At 35.2% G+C, this 13,973-nt stretch overlaps 3 protein-coding genes across 5 annotated transcripts in view; all 3 read right to left on the bottom strand.

The window, feature by feature from the left end:
• slc25a44b (solute carrier family 25 member 44b) overlaps positions 1 to 2,854 on the bottom strand; it is a 7,395-nt gene extending 4,541 nt beyond the window's left edge. Inside the window, exons 1-2 of one of the 2 annotated variants that reach the window (XM_073906538.1) lie at positions 2,806 to 2,854; positions 1 to 504 (exon numbers count right to left, since the gene is read on the bottom strand). The exon at positions 1 to 504 is cut by the window's left edge and continues 166 nt beyond it. In XM_073906538.1, coding sequence (XP_073762639.1) covers positions 1 to 465 — 465 coding nt within the window. In that variant the 5' untranslated portion in view covers positions 466 to 504; positions 2,806 to 2,854. 2 annotated transcript variants of the gene reach the window in all.
• The window catches only part of acana (aggrecan a), a 904,300-nt gene that overhangs the window by 488,004 nt on the left and 402,323 nt on the right, over positions 1 to 13,973 (bottom strand). The gene's annotated exons all lie outside the window — the stretch shown is intronic.
• On the bottom strand, positions 4,450 to 11,971 carry oaz2b (ornithine decarboxylase antizyme 2b). Its single transcript, NM_001080090.1, is given in 5 exon segments — positions 4,450 to 5,088; positions 6,063 to 6,148; positions 8,737 to 8,909; positions 9,536 to 9,687; positions 11,863 to 11,971. Coding segments are annotated over 5 exon segments (561 nt in total). The 5' UTR covers positions 11,883 to 11,971; the 3' UTR covers positions 4,450 to 4,957.

The following is a 13,973-nucleotide window of genomic DNA, read 5'->3' as shown; positions in this document are numbered from 1 at the left end:
TGTTTTGGGTTTAACTTTAAAGCGGGTCAGATGCTCCCCTTGGCCCTGCATCATAAGCTGCTGTGAAACGACATCTATGGGAACAGTAATGCTCTGGGCCACCAGTGACGCTGAGCCTCCCGCCACTAAAGACTTCAGCGTATTGTCTTTAGAGTAGCTGGAGACATATTTTCTTACCAATTCATAAGTGGTTATGTACGCCTGCCCTGATATGAGTGTGAACGTGGTCACCATGAAGCCCCTGTAGAGTCCTCTCAGACCCTCTGTTCTGAGAATCTTCCGAAAGGCGTCGTAGGTCCCAGTGTAGAGAGATTTCCCCTTCTGAACCTGCAGTCTGGTGCGGATTAGCGTGGCTGGGTAGACCGTGGCACGGATGGTCATGGTCATGAACAGTCCAAAGGAGTAGAACTTGCGTTTGTCCAAGTCCTCCCATTCTATAATCTGAATGTTGCGCTTCTGCTGCATGTTTCCTGCCTGTAGCGCCCAGCATCAGTCCCAGGCCAACTGAAAATGTTATAAATACACAAATAAATTATATTTGTGGCATCAGTTATGCTATCTTTCTTTAGTGGAAGCTAAAGCAAATGTTAAGCTGCATCTTATGTTTTACTACTAAAAGGCAAGTCACATGTTTGTAACGTGTAAAATGAGGTGATTTACAAAAAAAACATTCTACAATTTTAACAAGCCATTACATTAAAAGAAAACACATGAACTAATTAGCAATCTTATAAAAATCAGAAGAAGTTTCTTATTTTCTGAATGTTATCAATTTCTTATTAAAGGGACAGTTCACCCAATAATGAAAATGAAAACCATTTATTAAATCAGACTTGGTTACAAATCAGTTTAAGTTTCTTTCGACTGCTGAACATAAAAGATGATATTTCGAAGAATGTTGAAACCGGTAGTCAACATCAATAGAAGAAAAAAAAAAAAACTATAATATGACAGTCCACAGCCACAGTTCTCCAATATTCTTCGAAGTATTTTCTTGTGTGTTCAACAGAAAATAGAAACTCAAACAGGCTTATTAGAACAAGTGAAACGTGAGAAAATCTAGCCCTTTAATACTGTCCATTTTTATTTTGAGAAAATCTTTATATTCTTTGTCTTTAGGGTGCATAATCAGATTGCTTCTGTTAAAGGTTTATTCGATAATTGAAAGTTCTTTGTGAGCAGTACAAGTTGTTAACGATCTGCAATTGTGTCTACAAAAGTGTGACATTGCATTTTGCCTCATGAACAACAAAGTGTTTAATAAGAATAAAAATAAATAAAATAATAAGAACAGTGTTCGCTGGTCAGTTTTTAAGACACCTAGCACTTTTGTCACTTCGTCACCCTGGAAATATAAGGTTCTATCTGCGTTCTGAATGATTCTGAGATATTGAGCTTGAAAGTTTTTGCATTCTTTAGGAAACAGTATGTGTGTAATAAAAAGTCTTAAAATGTAAACAACTTATAAAAAACATCTTATAATGTAAATAAGTTGTCATTTAATAAGAATATGTCAATAACTCAATTTTAATGTCAGATAGAACCTTATAATTTGAAGGTGACGACTTGTTTGCTTTTGCATTTAAAAAAAATCTTTTTAAAGATATTTTAAAAGTTTATAGATAGTATTTATTTAGATATAGTGTTCAGAGAACTATCTACCTGCTATTGCTTAAGTCAAAAAGTTGATAACCAGTTTTATTTGGAGTTCTCCGAAGGACTTTGTCAATAGTTGTTTCCTAAAGTGCAATAAAAAGTTCACCTTACAGCATGCATGTAATGCAATAGTTCCTTTAGCAAAGGGTTTTGCAAAACTCAAGCCATATAAAGAAGATAATAATTAACCTAGTCCTAGGCACATGTCTACAATACGAGGAGGACCTGCTACTACAAAATGCAGTGAACTTTAAAATAAATCAACACTGTTCTAAACGTTACTTTCTTCTTTTGAACACAAAACAAGATAATCTGAAGAATGATGTGGGGAACACGCCACTGACATCCATAATGGGAAGAAAACACACTATGGAAGTCAATGGCTTTTTTCACCCTTCCATGTCTTCCTTGTGTTCTCAATCTCATAAACAGACTTGGAACAAGTAGAGGATAAATAAAAATGACAAAATTTTCAATTTTCGGGTGAACTATCCCTTTCACTGAAAATAATATACTTTGAATAATGTTGTACATTGACTTCCGCTGTACAGACAGAATGACATTTCCCAAAATAGCTTCTGTCATACTTCACAGACAAAAGAAAGTGTAATAACGTTACATAAAAGTGTGAACGATCAAGACGACACTTGTCGTTTCTAAAATAAAACAAGCAGTGGGAATCTGCGCTATTAGTTCCTGAAAACACCTAAACGTGTCCGAGCTCATTATGATTCATGAAGTCACACTGCTAACGTTAGTGCATTAGCTTACAGTGTAACGTTAGATGCTTGAGCTAAACTCACACTAGCGTTAACAACACCTCAGCAACACAAGAAGTTACCGCTATTTCACGTAATGTTGCGATAAACGTCAGTGTCGATGACTCGAAGCTGTTTTGAGAATGCAAACGCTGATAATCTGCCAATATTAATACCAAAATATGAAGTTGCTACTTAGCACAGCTCTCGTGTGGCTGAAAAAAACAGCCGTGTTCTGCTGTATAACAGCTCGGTTACATTTAAACAACACATGCAAACGTCTTACCGTGCAGCAGAAGTGAATCAATGATACCGCATATTTACTTTGACAGGGGGTAACGTTATGTATGTTTAATACAGGACAGGATGGCAAGCAGATATAGCCGCTCACCGGGTGCTGAACATGGAAGGAATCGGCAGTGATGCTGATGACGCTCTCCGCGTCACTCCACTGAACAGACCAATTAGAGCGCACTGGTCTGACTTTCCACTAAAGGTTAAAGTTTATCGACCGGTGTTACGAGATTTTCGGTTTCTGAGATTTTGGGTTTGACTGCTAGGCCTGAGCATAGTGTACATGAATTATCTAGTAATTATTGTAGGTGTCATAATTATCATGTTTTTTAGTATTTAACGTTAATTAAATGAAGTTTAATTTAAAGCAATTTATGTGTAAAAAAAAAACACAAAAGACAATTAAATACTTCCAACCTCTTATATAGGGTAGTGTAAAAAATAGGGTAGTGTAAGTATATGTTGCAACTCAAATCTATGAAATAAGTGCGTTTCTCCTATTGACCTTGATCAAGGTGAGATTTTAGTCACAGCTTATTAGGACAATTAGGTAAGTAGCTACCTTTGCTAGTTTGTTTATTAGTTGTTGTTTTTTTTTATTTTAAGAGCATTTTCTATGTTTTACACCCAGTTTGATTTCTCATTCTTTATTTAAAAATATATATTTTGCTCCTACAGATTGCAAGAAATGTATAACATTTGGAGAAAGCTTCAGACTCAGAGATGCTAGTTATCCAGAGGTAAGTGGTAAATGTAATCTGAGACTTCCTTTGAACAATTACCCATTTTCTACAATACAGGCAACAAATGATGAGCTGTTAGTTGTTCCTGTTGATTTACCACCCAAAAACTCAATAAAAGATAAACTTTAAGTTAATACACAGCGCATAGATGCAGAAACTGTTTATTCCAGTCCAGCCAGGGGACTCGTGGGAGTTACTGGGGGTCTGTGGAAATGTGATCCCCCCAGAGCCCCTTTCTCAAATATAATATTCATAATTCATTCATTTATTTTCTTTTTGGCTTAATTCCTTTTTTAATCTGACGTTGCCACAGCGCAATGGACCGCCAACGTATACAGCATATGTTTTACGCAGCGGATGCCCTTCCAGCTACAACCCATCCATACACACGTATTCACACTCATATACTATAGACAATTTCAGCTTACCCAATTCACCTATACCTCATGTCTTTGGACTTGTGGGGGAAACCGGAGCACCCGGCGAAAAACCACACCAACACAGGGCAAACATGCAAATTCCACACAGAAAAACCAACTGGCCAAGGCTTGAACCAGCGACTTTTTTGCTGTAGGGTGATTGTGCTACCCACTGCACCACCGTGACGCACCAAATATAATATATAATATATATCCCACTGTAGTATCTGTGGGTCTGAACTATTAATGTAATTTTATTATTGTTTTTATACATACTGTATGTAACTTATTTGATCTGTTTTTAGTATGGAGAGCTCTGCTGTGACATGAATTTCCCTTTGGGATTAATAAAATCTTACAAACACACAAAGAAAGGGAGCAGTTCTCCTGTTGTCAAATAGAAAAGGCAGGGCTGCACTGTAGAAATATTAATGGTTTATTCATAATAAACAACCTATAAACCTTTTTTTAAACGACTGAAAAAAACTTTAACATTTTAGAATGGTGGCCCTTTCTATTGTAATGATTGTGTCTGGGTCTATGGGATCTAAAAGACTGAAAACAAAGTGGTCTGATCAATTCATATTCAAATCATCTTTAATTCAATTTCCAGTAGGCCTAGGTAAAATTATAGAACATCATTTTATTTGTAGTTTTACTGAAAGACCAAGGTCTGTATTTGATAAAGTGCAACAAAAGTTTACAGTACAGCATGCAGTATTGCTTTAATTTAGATTACATATGTTTATTGTCACAAAAAACAAGAATAGCTGTCACACAAGAATAGCTGTTCAGTGCATACACCACAGACATGTTATCGGAGTTAATGTAAAACATTTTAACATTCAACAACGGCACACATAAATTGATGTTTTACCCTGAACAAATGATATTTTGAACACATCATTTACATTTAATCTGAAGGTTGTACTTCTTTGGATGGACAAATTGATGCATTATTTTGTATTATCAGTTAGGTGAAGATTTCTCTTTTCGCAGGTCAACATTACTTTTTCAGTTTCAGTTTTTTTTTTTTTTTTGCTGGTTTTGTGTGTAGTAAAGGTTGGTGAAGGTGAAGGTTCTGCAGTTATTCCTCAGATGAGTGAGTTTGTTGTATTGTGTAGACCATAAGACGCAAATCTCCTGCTATCGATGCTATAAGATGATCTGGTTTTACAAGTTCAAAGCCAAGGTAGAAGAATGTTCTGGTGAGGAGCACTGAGGAAGGGACAGGTCACAGAAACCACAAGTTATTAAACAACAATTAGACTGGTTAACGAGTTCTAAAAATAAAAATACTCAAATAAAAGTACCATGAATTAAAGCAAATATATATATATATATATATATATATATATATATATATATATATATATATATATATATATATATATATATATATATATATATATATATATATAAGCAAGTACAGTATTAGTATCTGTTCTAAATAGTACTCAAAGTATAAGTAAACAGTAGCCATTCTAAAAGTACACAAGTGCAGTTAGTGAATATTACACAGTGAAAATTACTTCAGCTAATATTATATTATATTATATTATATTATATTATATTATATTATATTATATTATATTTATTATTATATGACAAATTAAAAATTTAGCTTACATCAGTGTCATTTTCTTTTAAGGTTGTTTCTAAGCGTGAGATAAATTATTTGCCATTCACGTACTATAATTTTAAAATGTGAGAATAATTTAATTTCATTAAACACATTACATTATTATATGCATCTATGATAAGCTGACAGAAAGCAGGTTGATACGTTTACATGCAGAGTGCAATCTGTGTAACCTAAAACAAATCTAGCTGTGACAATATGTCAACACTTATGTTGTCCTGAAACACATGTTGAAACCTGACTAAAAAGCTATGAGTGGCACCACAAACCAAGTGCAGCACTGATAGAAAACATGCAATTTAGAAAACGTAACATTTTGTAATGCATTTACGTCATTGTTTCATCCTACAGTAGACATCCTTCATCATCTCATCACTAATTTGGGTATTTGTAATCATTACTTCACTCCACCGGAATTAGAATTTTTAGTGTCAATTTTTGTCACCACCATTGGTGGGTGTACTTTTTGACAGCCGTCTTAAACAACAAAATCTATGATTGTATGTGAAACTCATTCCCAGCAAGTCAATATCACTCATTTTGAACTTACATTTATCTGGCCTGTTCTTCATGAACCAGACAAATACATGACTGATCTTCAGTTTCTCCTCTGCAAACTCCAAAACAGCAGTGAGCCTTCAAAAGGGAAAAGAGTAAAAAAGAAAACATACATTTAAAATCAATTTCAAGAACGTTCAGTTCATGCTGAAGCTGTCAGATTAAGTTCATCACATGTAGAAAAACTTGGATGAGGAAATACAGAAGTCTCCAAAACTCCTTGCCATAATGTTTCAAAAACATATTAGATTGGATTTTGTTGGAAATGAATATCAAGTTGGTGTCAGAACCTGACGTCTATGTCCAGTGTCCAACCTAAAATCAACCAAATATCAATGTCTAATGATGTTACCCCTTGACGTTGTGGACGTTATCACTATGACATCTACCAGACGTTGGATTTTGGTCACTTTCCAAACACAACCTAAAATCAAGCAAATATCAGTGTAACTTGACATTGTCATTGGACATCAAAATAATGTTGTCCTTAGACGCTGGCTGGACATTGAATGTTGATCACCTGACGTCATGACCTAAATCTAACCCAATATTAATGTCTTATGATGTGGTGTGCCTAATGAGATTACAGTGAACTCTTTCATTTAAAAAAACTGTAAAAAAACAGAACTTCTTCCACAGAATTGTAGTTTTACCCACATATATATAAGTGAACCATTCTGTTATGTAATTTTTCCACCTGTGTCTAAATGTGTTTCCCTGTAAACGAAATTCCCTTTGTGGATCCAGTGAGAGAAGTCATGCAAGACCTTTTTAGGCCAGACTGAGGAAGTTCTGAAACATTTATAACCTTTCTTAAATGTGACAGCGGTAATCCATTTACAGTGTCTCACTCCTAAAATAGGTATTGGTCAAACTTGTTGCTTGTTCTGCCAGTATACCAGGGTCTTATTGTTAACAATAAATAAATAAATAAATAAAAAATTTTTTTAAATAATAATAATATAAATAATAATAATAAAAGATTTTTTTCAGCACATTTCTTGTCATAATAGTTTTAATAACTCATTTCTAATAACTGATTCATTTTATTTTTACCATGATGACAGTAAATAATATTTGACTAGATATTTTTCAAGAAACTTCTATACAGCTTAAAGTGACATTTAAAGGCTTAATTAGGTTAACTAGTCAAGTTAGGGTAATTAGGCAAGTTATTGATGATGATTGTTTGTTCTGTAGACTATCGAAAAAAATAGCTTAAAGGGGCTAATAATTGACCTTAAAATAATAAAAAAATTTAAACTGCTTTTATTCTAGCCAAAATAAAACATCAGACAGATTATCAGACATACTGTGAAAATTTTCTTGCTCTGTTGAACATCATTTGAGAAATTTTTTAAAAAGACAAAAAAAAATTCAAAGGGGGGCTAATAATTCTCACTTCAGTGTTCTGAAACATGGTTGCTGGTATAAGTTGGTTCTTAGATAAGTACCAGTTTAAGACAGCTTAAACTAGCAGCCATGCTTTAAAACTTAGCCAGCATATGCTGGATTTTTTTCAACAAAGTATACCATTGCTGTTAGTGAAAACCTGAACCATAAAAGAAGAAATGTAAAATGGAGCTAACTAAAGTAGGTTTAAGTTAAAACAAATAAATGATTGGAAATAAAAGCTGAAACTAAAGAAAGCTGGAACTGAATCAAAGCCATATATCAAAACAAAAACTGTAATATTACAGATATACTTAAATGAGATATCACACTGTATCCGTAGGGTCTTAAAGCCTTAATGCCTTAAATTTGAAAAACTAAATTTTAGGTAACAGGTCTTAATTTTCCTCGGTCCAAGTAAAGCTACCCAACTGGCCCGAAATCCATCCAATCACCAGCAATCCATGTTAATAAAATCAGGGAAAGAGAACTAAAAACAATTACACAGTTCCTCATGATAATAACAGAGCGATTTATCCCTTCATGTTATCTTTCATTCATACAAAAACTCTTTATAGAAGTAAGGGGAAGCAGACATAATATGTATGAATAGACATGAAACTTAAGGTTTTAAAACAGAAATGCATTAAGTTGAATAGAACTTCTACTCAATCAATGTGGACCAAAAGCAAAACAAATATATATTTTTGATTATTTATGTAACTGTCTTCACAATAAATATACTTTTAACAATGTCAAACTTGCATTTAAAAAAAATAAATATTATGTTATATTATAGTGTACACAACTAGAGTTGTCTTGTTTCGATACATTAAAGTATGTCGCTAAGAAATTATTACATTAGATTTGTTTTTGTTTTTTTGTGGTGAGCAAATAAATTAATATAAGAAATAATCATTATTGTTTAGCCCTGTATAAGTCTAAAATTTCATTTCTAATGGTCTTAAAAGGGTCTTAAAAAGCCTTAAATCTGACATGTGGAAACCTGCAGAAACTTTGGATGCATGTAAAAAAATTACTATAAGTTTAAATTACTATATAATTATAAACAATAAAATCTAAATAATAAGAGTAAAGCTAATTCAAAATATAAATTCAAACAAATAGTCAACAAGTAACTCAATAACAATGCAGGTTACAGACACATAAGGCAGTGTACATGCACCTGTTTGGTACTGAAACAATACAAGGGCAGTGAACAGGATATGAACTGTTCAACAGGAAAAAGGATGCAGTCCATACTAATGGCTTACCCTTCTTTGGTGCCTTTTAGAAGTTCTCCATTTGGTAAACCAACAAAGAGGCTGTGGCCAGAAAGCACAGTCTGCATGCTCCATGACAACTGCTCACTGAGCTCGTACTGAAAGAGCAGAACTGATGAGTCACTGTCCAGCGAGGATACCTGTTTCACTGTCAACTTCCCATCCTGCACGACATTCCGTGAAGACACACACACACACACACACACACAAATAACAATTATTAAAAGCGTTATGCGACCTTTACTTACCTATCTGAAATACTGACTGCAGCTATAAAGTCACATTCATCTCATAAACACAAGTAGCTAGTTTGGAACACTTAAAGAGGCTGTTCACCCAAAAATTATGATGTTTAAGTTTCTTTCTGAAAGAAAAAAAAAGATGAATGCAACAGCCACCGACTTCCGTAGTATTTTTTTCTATAATGGATGTCAATGGTTGCTTGTTTCCAACATTTTTCAAAATGTCTTATTTCATGTTCAACAGAAGAAAAGATATTCATAAATTGAATCACTTCAGTGTGAGCAAATGATTTGATTTCTGAGTAAACTGTCCCTTTTAAGTATTGAATGCTATAGTTAATGGAGTGTCTTATTCAAATCTTTTCTGACGTTCACACTGTAAAACCAAACAGTGAAATGGAAATAAAACCTGTGAAATAAAAATAAAGTTCTACTAACTTTAAAAAAAGAAAGTTAATTTGCACAAATGTTTTGAGTATTCTGATCCAATCAGGTTTTACAGTGTGGCTTTGTCAATTAAGCATCTCCATTGGTGGTGATGGGTTCACCTTGTAAAGGAGCACATCTTGATTCAGATCCCTGTTCACATCTTGTCCGGCTGTGCTCATCTTTGTATGAGGGGCATCAGGAGCACCACTGAGGCCCCGGAGCCTGCAGCCTGACCCAGCGGAGCACACATGCTGAATCCAGGAGAACAGCTCTGCACAAATACAAGACTTTGATTTTACTGACCATAATTGGTGCTTAACCATCAAGTCACAAGATATGGTCGGTGTGACACAAACACTTATTCAGAAGAATATGGAATAAGACTTTGACAAGAGCCTTTTTTATATGCAACCCGATAAATGGGTCAGAAAAGGCAAGCCTTGTGGTTTGCTGCAGTGGTGAGGATAATGCATCCTGCCATGCATACATTTTTTAGGAATTTTTAGAAGAGCATGATGTAAAATTTAAGCGGTTGCCCTGACCTTCAAATTCCACAGAGACCAGTTCAACTGCACATCTGCGAGATGGGCTGGACTGGACTAGCAAATTGAATCTATTCCATCCAACTCACTGCCGTGAGTTATATATATATATTTCAGCCAATCACATTGCAGTAACTTAGTGCATTTAGGCATGTAGACATGGTCAAGACGATCTGCTGCAGTTCAAATCGAGCATCAGAATGGGGAAGGAAGGTGATTTAAGTGACTGAGCATGGCATGGTCGTTGGTGCTAGATGGGCTAGTCTGGGTATTTCCGAAACTGCTGGTCTACTGAATGATCTGAAAAAGATAAAATATCTAGTGAGCGGCAGTTCTGTGTGCACAAATGTCTTGTTGATGCCAGAGGTCAGAGGAGAATGTCCAGACTGGTTCGTGCTGATTGAAAGGCAACAGTAACTCAAATAACCACTTGTTATAATCGAGGTATGCAGGAGAGCATTTCTGAACACGTCAAAACCTTGAGGCCGATGGGTTACAGCAGCAGAAGACTACGCCAGGTGCCACTCCTGTCAGCTAAGAACGGGAAACTGAGGCTACAATTCACACAGGCTCACCAATATTGGACAATAGAAGATTGGAGAAACGTTGCCTGCTCTGAAGAGTCTCCATATCTGCTGTGGCATTAGGATGGTCAGAATTTGGTGTCAACGACATGAAAGCATGGATCCTCCCTGCCTTGTATCAACGGTTCAGTTGGTGGTGTAATGGTGTGGGGGATATATTCTTGGGACACTTTGGGCCCATTAGTACCATTTTGAGCATCGTGTCAATGCCACAGCCTACCTGAGTATTGTTGCTGACCATGTCGATTCCTTTATGACCACATTGTACCATCTACTGATGGCTACCGACAGCAGGATAACTCACCATGTCATAAATTGCGAATCTGGTTTCTTGAACATGACAATGAGTTCACTGTACTCAAATGGTCTCCACAATCACCAGAACTCAATCCAATTGAGCACCCTTGGGATATGGTGGAAAGGGAGATTCACGTAGATGTGCAGCTGACAAATCTACAGCAACTGTGTGATGCATTTCAAAATGGACCAAATCTCTGGGGATTGTTTCCAGTACCTTGTTGAATCCATGCCATAAAGGAGTAAGGCAGTTTTGAAGACAAAAGGGTGTCCAACACTGAATTAGTAAGGTGTAGTATATATACATATATTATTTTAAGAAATGAATAAAAAATGTATACTATGTGGGTGGAGTGTACTTATTTATGCTGAGAATCTATTTTATTTATTTATTTATTTATTCATATTTTAATAGACCTAGCTGCGAGCTGTAGCATTACGTAACATCCCGCTGTAGGACGCGCGCATGTAATCATGTAAACCGGTTGACACCGGAGATGGATGAACATATAGTGATGAAATTACAAACTTTAACGACGGTGTGTTAAAATGCAGCAAATAGACAGAGGACAGACATAGTAATTATATAGAGAAAAGATCCGTTTGGTCAAATGCGCTGTCCAGGACGCGAAAATGATACTCAGAACATGATGTACTGTACACCGTCATCACCATCTAAATTTAGAGCACATCTAAACATTTCTCGGATAAAACGAGGAAATCAGTACATTACAATACATGGTGGATATTTTCAGAGACTGAGAATGTGATCCCACCAATTCAAATGTTTTTTTTCCTCTGGTTTATTTACAACAAGCAGTTCATTTAGATATAACAATGCCACTTATCTTTTGAGTTGCAATGCCATGTAAATCGGAGGGGTTGTGTTATTTAAACAATTAGCGATCTAAAACCCCAAACCGTATAAGCAATGTTAATATAACTCTCTGAACTGATGCTATGGGCTACACATAGGCTAAACCGAAAGAAAAAATATACACATGGGCTATGGTTTTAGCTTACCTTGCTTGTGTGTTGATCATTTTCTCTCTTCGGAGTTGCTCTTGTTGTGTCTTGTGCACTTGTTCGAGTCGCAGGTTCTCGACTCCTCTCTCTCTCTCTCTCTCTCTCTCTCTCTCTCTCTCGCGCGCGCGCGCACACACACACACTCACACACACTATAATTTAGGAGTTTCTGATGGGAGGAGGAATAAAGCCAATAGAGGAAAGGGAAGTGTGATATGTTTTCCCCTGAAAATACCTCAAAATAGCCATTTTAAATGCTTATAGAAAATAGTTTTGATAACATGTTTTCAAAACATAAAATGTTAGCTTATAACTCTAAATGAATGAGCCTACTAAACACCAACAACAAAATAATAAATTAGATTAAAATGTTGTCGTTCGCGTGTTTTCTCCGGGTGCTCCGGTTTTAATCAAGACATGCTCTAGGTGAATTGGGTGAACTAAATTGACTATATAGTGAGTGTGTATGGATGTTTCCAAGCTGCAGCTGGAAGGGCATCTGCTGTGTAAAACATATGGGGATAAGGTGGCGGTTCATTCCCCTGTGGCAACCCCTGGTAAATACCCCTGGTATACTGAGCCGAAAGAAGATGAATTAATTAAAAATTTCTTTGCAATAAAAATAGGGGAAATCTGGTATACATCGCTCGTTTTGTCGTAACATGTCCACTAGGTGGAGCAATAATCCTGAAATATTAGTTATTGTTTTCATTGTCACTTCGGGTTGCTTTGTGTTGTAATTTTTTTCAGTACTCTCTTCTGCCGACAGCGTCAATCCAGATGTTTGAACTATCCTATTTTTGAGAAAGCTTGAATTAAATTAAATAAACACAAACTAGAAATATTTTTGAACATACAAATCATTGGTAAAAAAAAAAAGCATAATGCGTGTACAAACAAGTAGCCTAACTGCAATTTTTGAAATGCAAGTAAGTTATAAAAGTTGCTCTTATATAATGCTTGGATTACTTCTGTATTCTCAGAATTGGATTTATTATGTGTTTGGTATTCTGAGGTTGCACATAATTGCACAATTTCAATTTAATTCTCGTTTAAAGTATTACTTATTTTAACAGACAGTATTTGCATTCACCAGCAGCATTACCAGAGTGAAATAAGTAAGAGCTGACCGCTAATATTCTTTGCACACATGCTGTATTATTTTTTTAAACACTCATTACTCTCTTATAGTTAACTTGAGCAAATAATTATGTTATCTTTTTATCCAATTACACTCTTAGAAATAAAGGTAGCCTAGCTACAGGAGCTGTCACTGGGTGGTATCTTTTCAAAAAGGACAAATTTGTACCTAAAAGGTCCATATTAATACCTTTATGGTACATATTAGTACCTAAAAACTACAAAAATGTTCCTCTTAAAATTTTTAAGTACTAATATATACTTTTGAGGTACCAATATAGACTCTTTAAGTACAAATGTGTACTTTTTAAAAAGGTACCACCCCAGTGACAGCTCACGTACCTTCTGAGAGTATATTAAAGTGACCAGAAATTGGTAAATCTAAACTTTATATGAATTTCTTTGCACATGCTGATTTAGTAATTATAAAACTAATATTTATGCCATTTTGTGATGTTTCGTCTCTAGCAACCTAGTAAAAATAAATAAAATATAAAAATATAAAATATATCATATCTAACAAAATGAAATACTTTGTACTTGGGTTAATTAGATCACCCACAAGCTGAAAATGTGCACCCTCAAGTTGTTCCAAACCTGATTGAGCAATTCTCCGTTGAACAAGTAGGATGATATTTTGAAGAATGTTGAAAACCAGTACTTTGACTTCCAAAGTATTTTTTTTTCTTCCTCCCCCATTATAGAAGTCTGTGGATACCAGTTTTCAACATTTCATACTTTAGAGTCAATTCAGGATAATGTTGAGTATATTTTCATTTTTAGGAGAACTGCCCCTTCTGTCATTTCTTTTACCTCAAAGAAAGTAACACTCTTCAAGTAGTAAGCAGTAAAAGTGCTAGCTGAGGTATTTTGTGTTGTTTGTAATTTCATGGGAGGTAAAAACGGGTGGCAAAGGGCAATATTTGTCTTCTTCACTTTCTGGAGATTTGCTGAGTAGTTTTAAGTTT

Source organism: Danio rerio, chromosome 7 (genome assembly GCF_049306965.1).
Source record: "Danio rerio strain Tuebingen ecotype United States chromosome 7, GRCz12tu, whole genome shotgun sequence".
In the NCBI taxonomy this organism is placed as follows: domain Eukaryota; kingdom Metazoa; phylum Chordata; class Actinopteri; order Cypriniformes; family Danionidae; genus Danio; species Danio rerio.
This window is presented reverse-complemented; position numbering and strand designations above follow the sequence as displayed.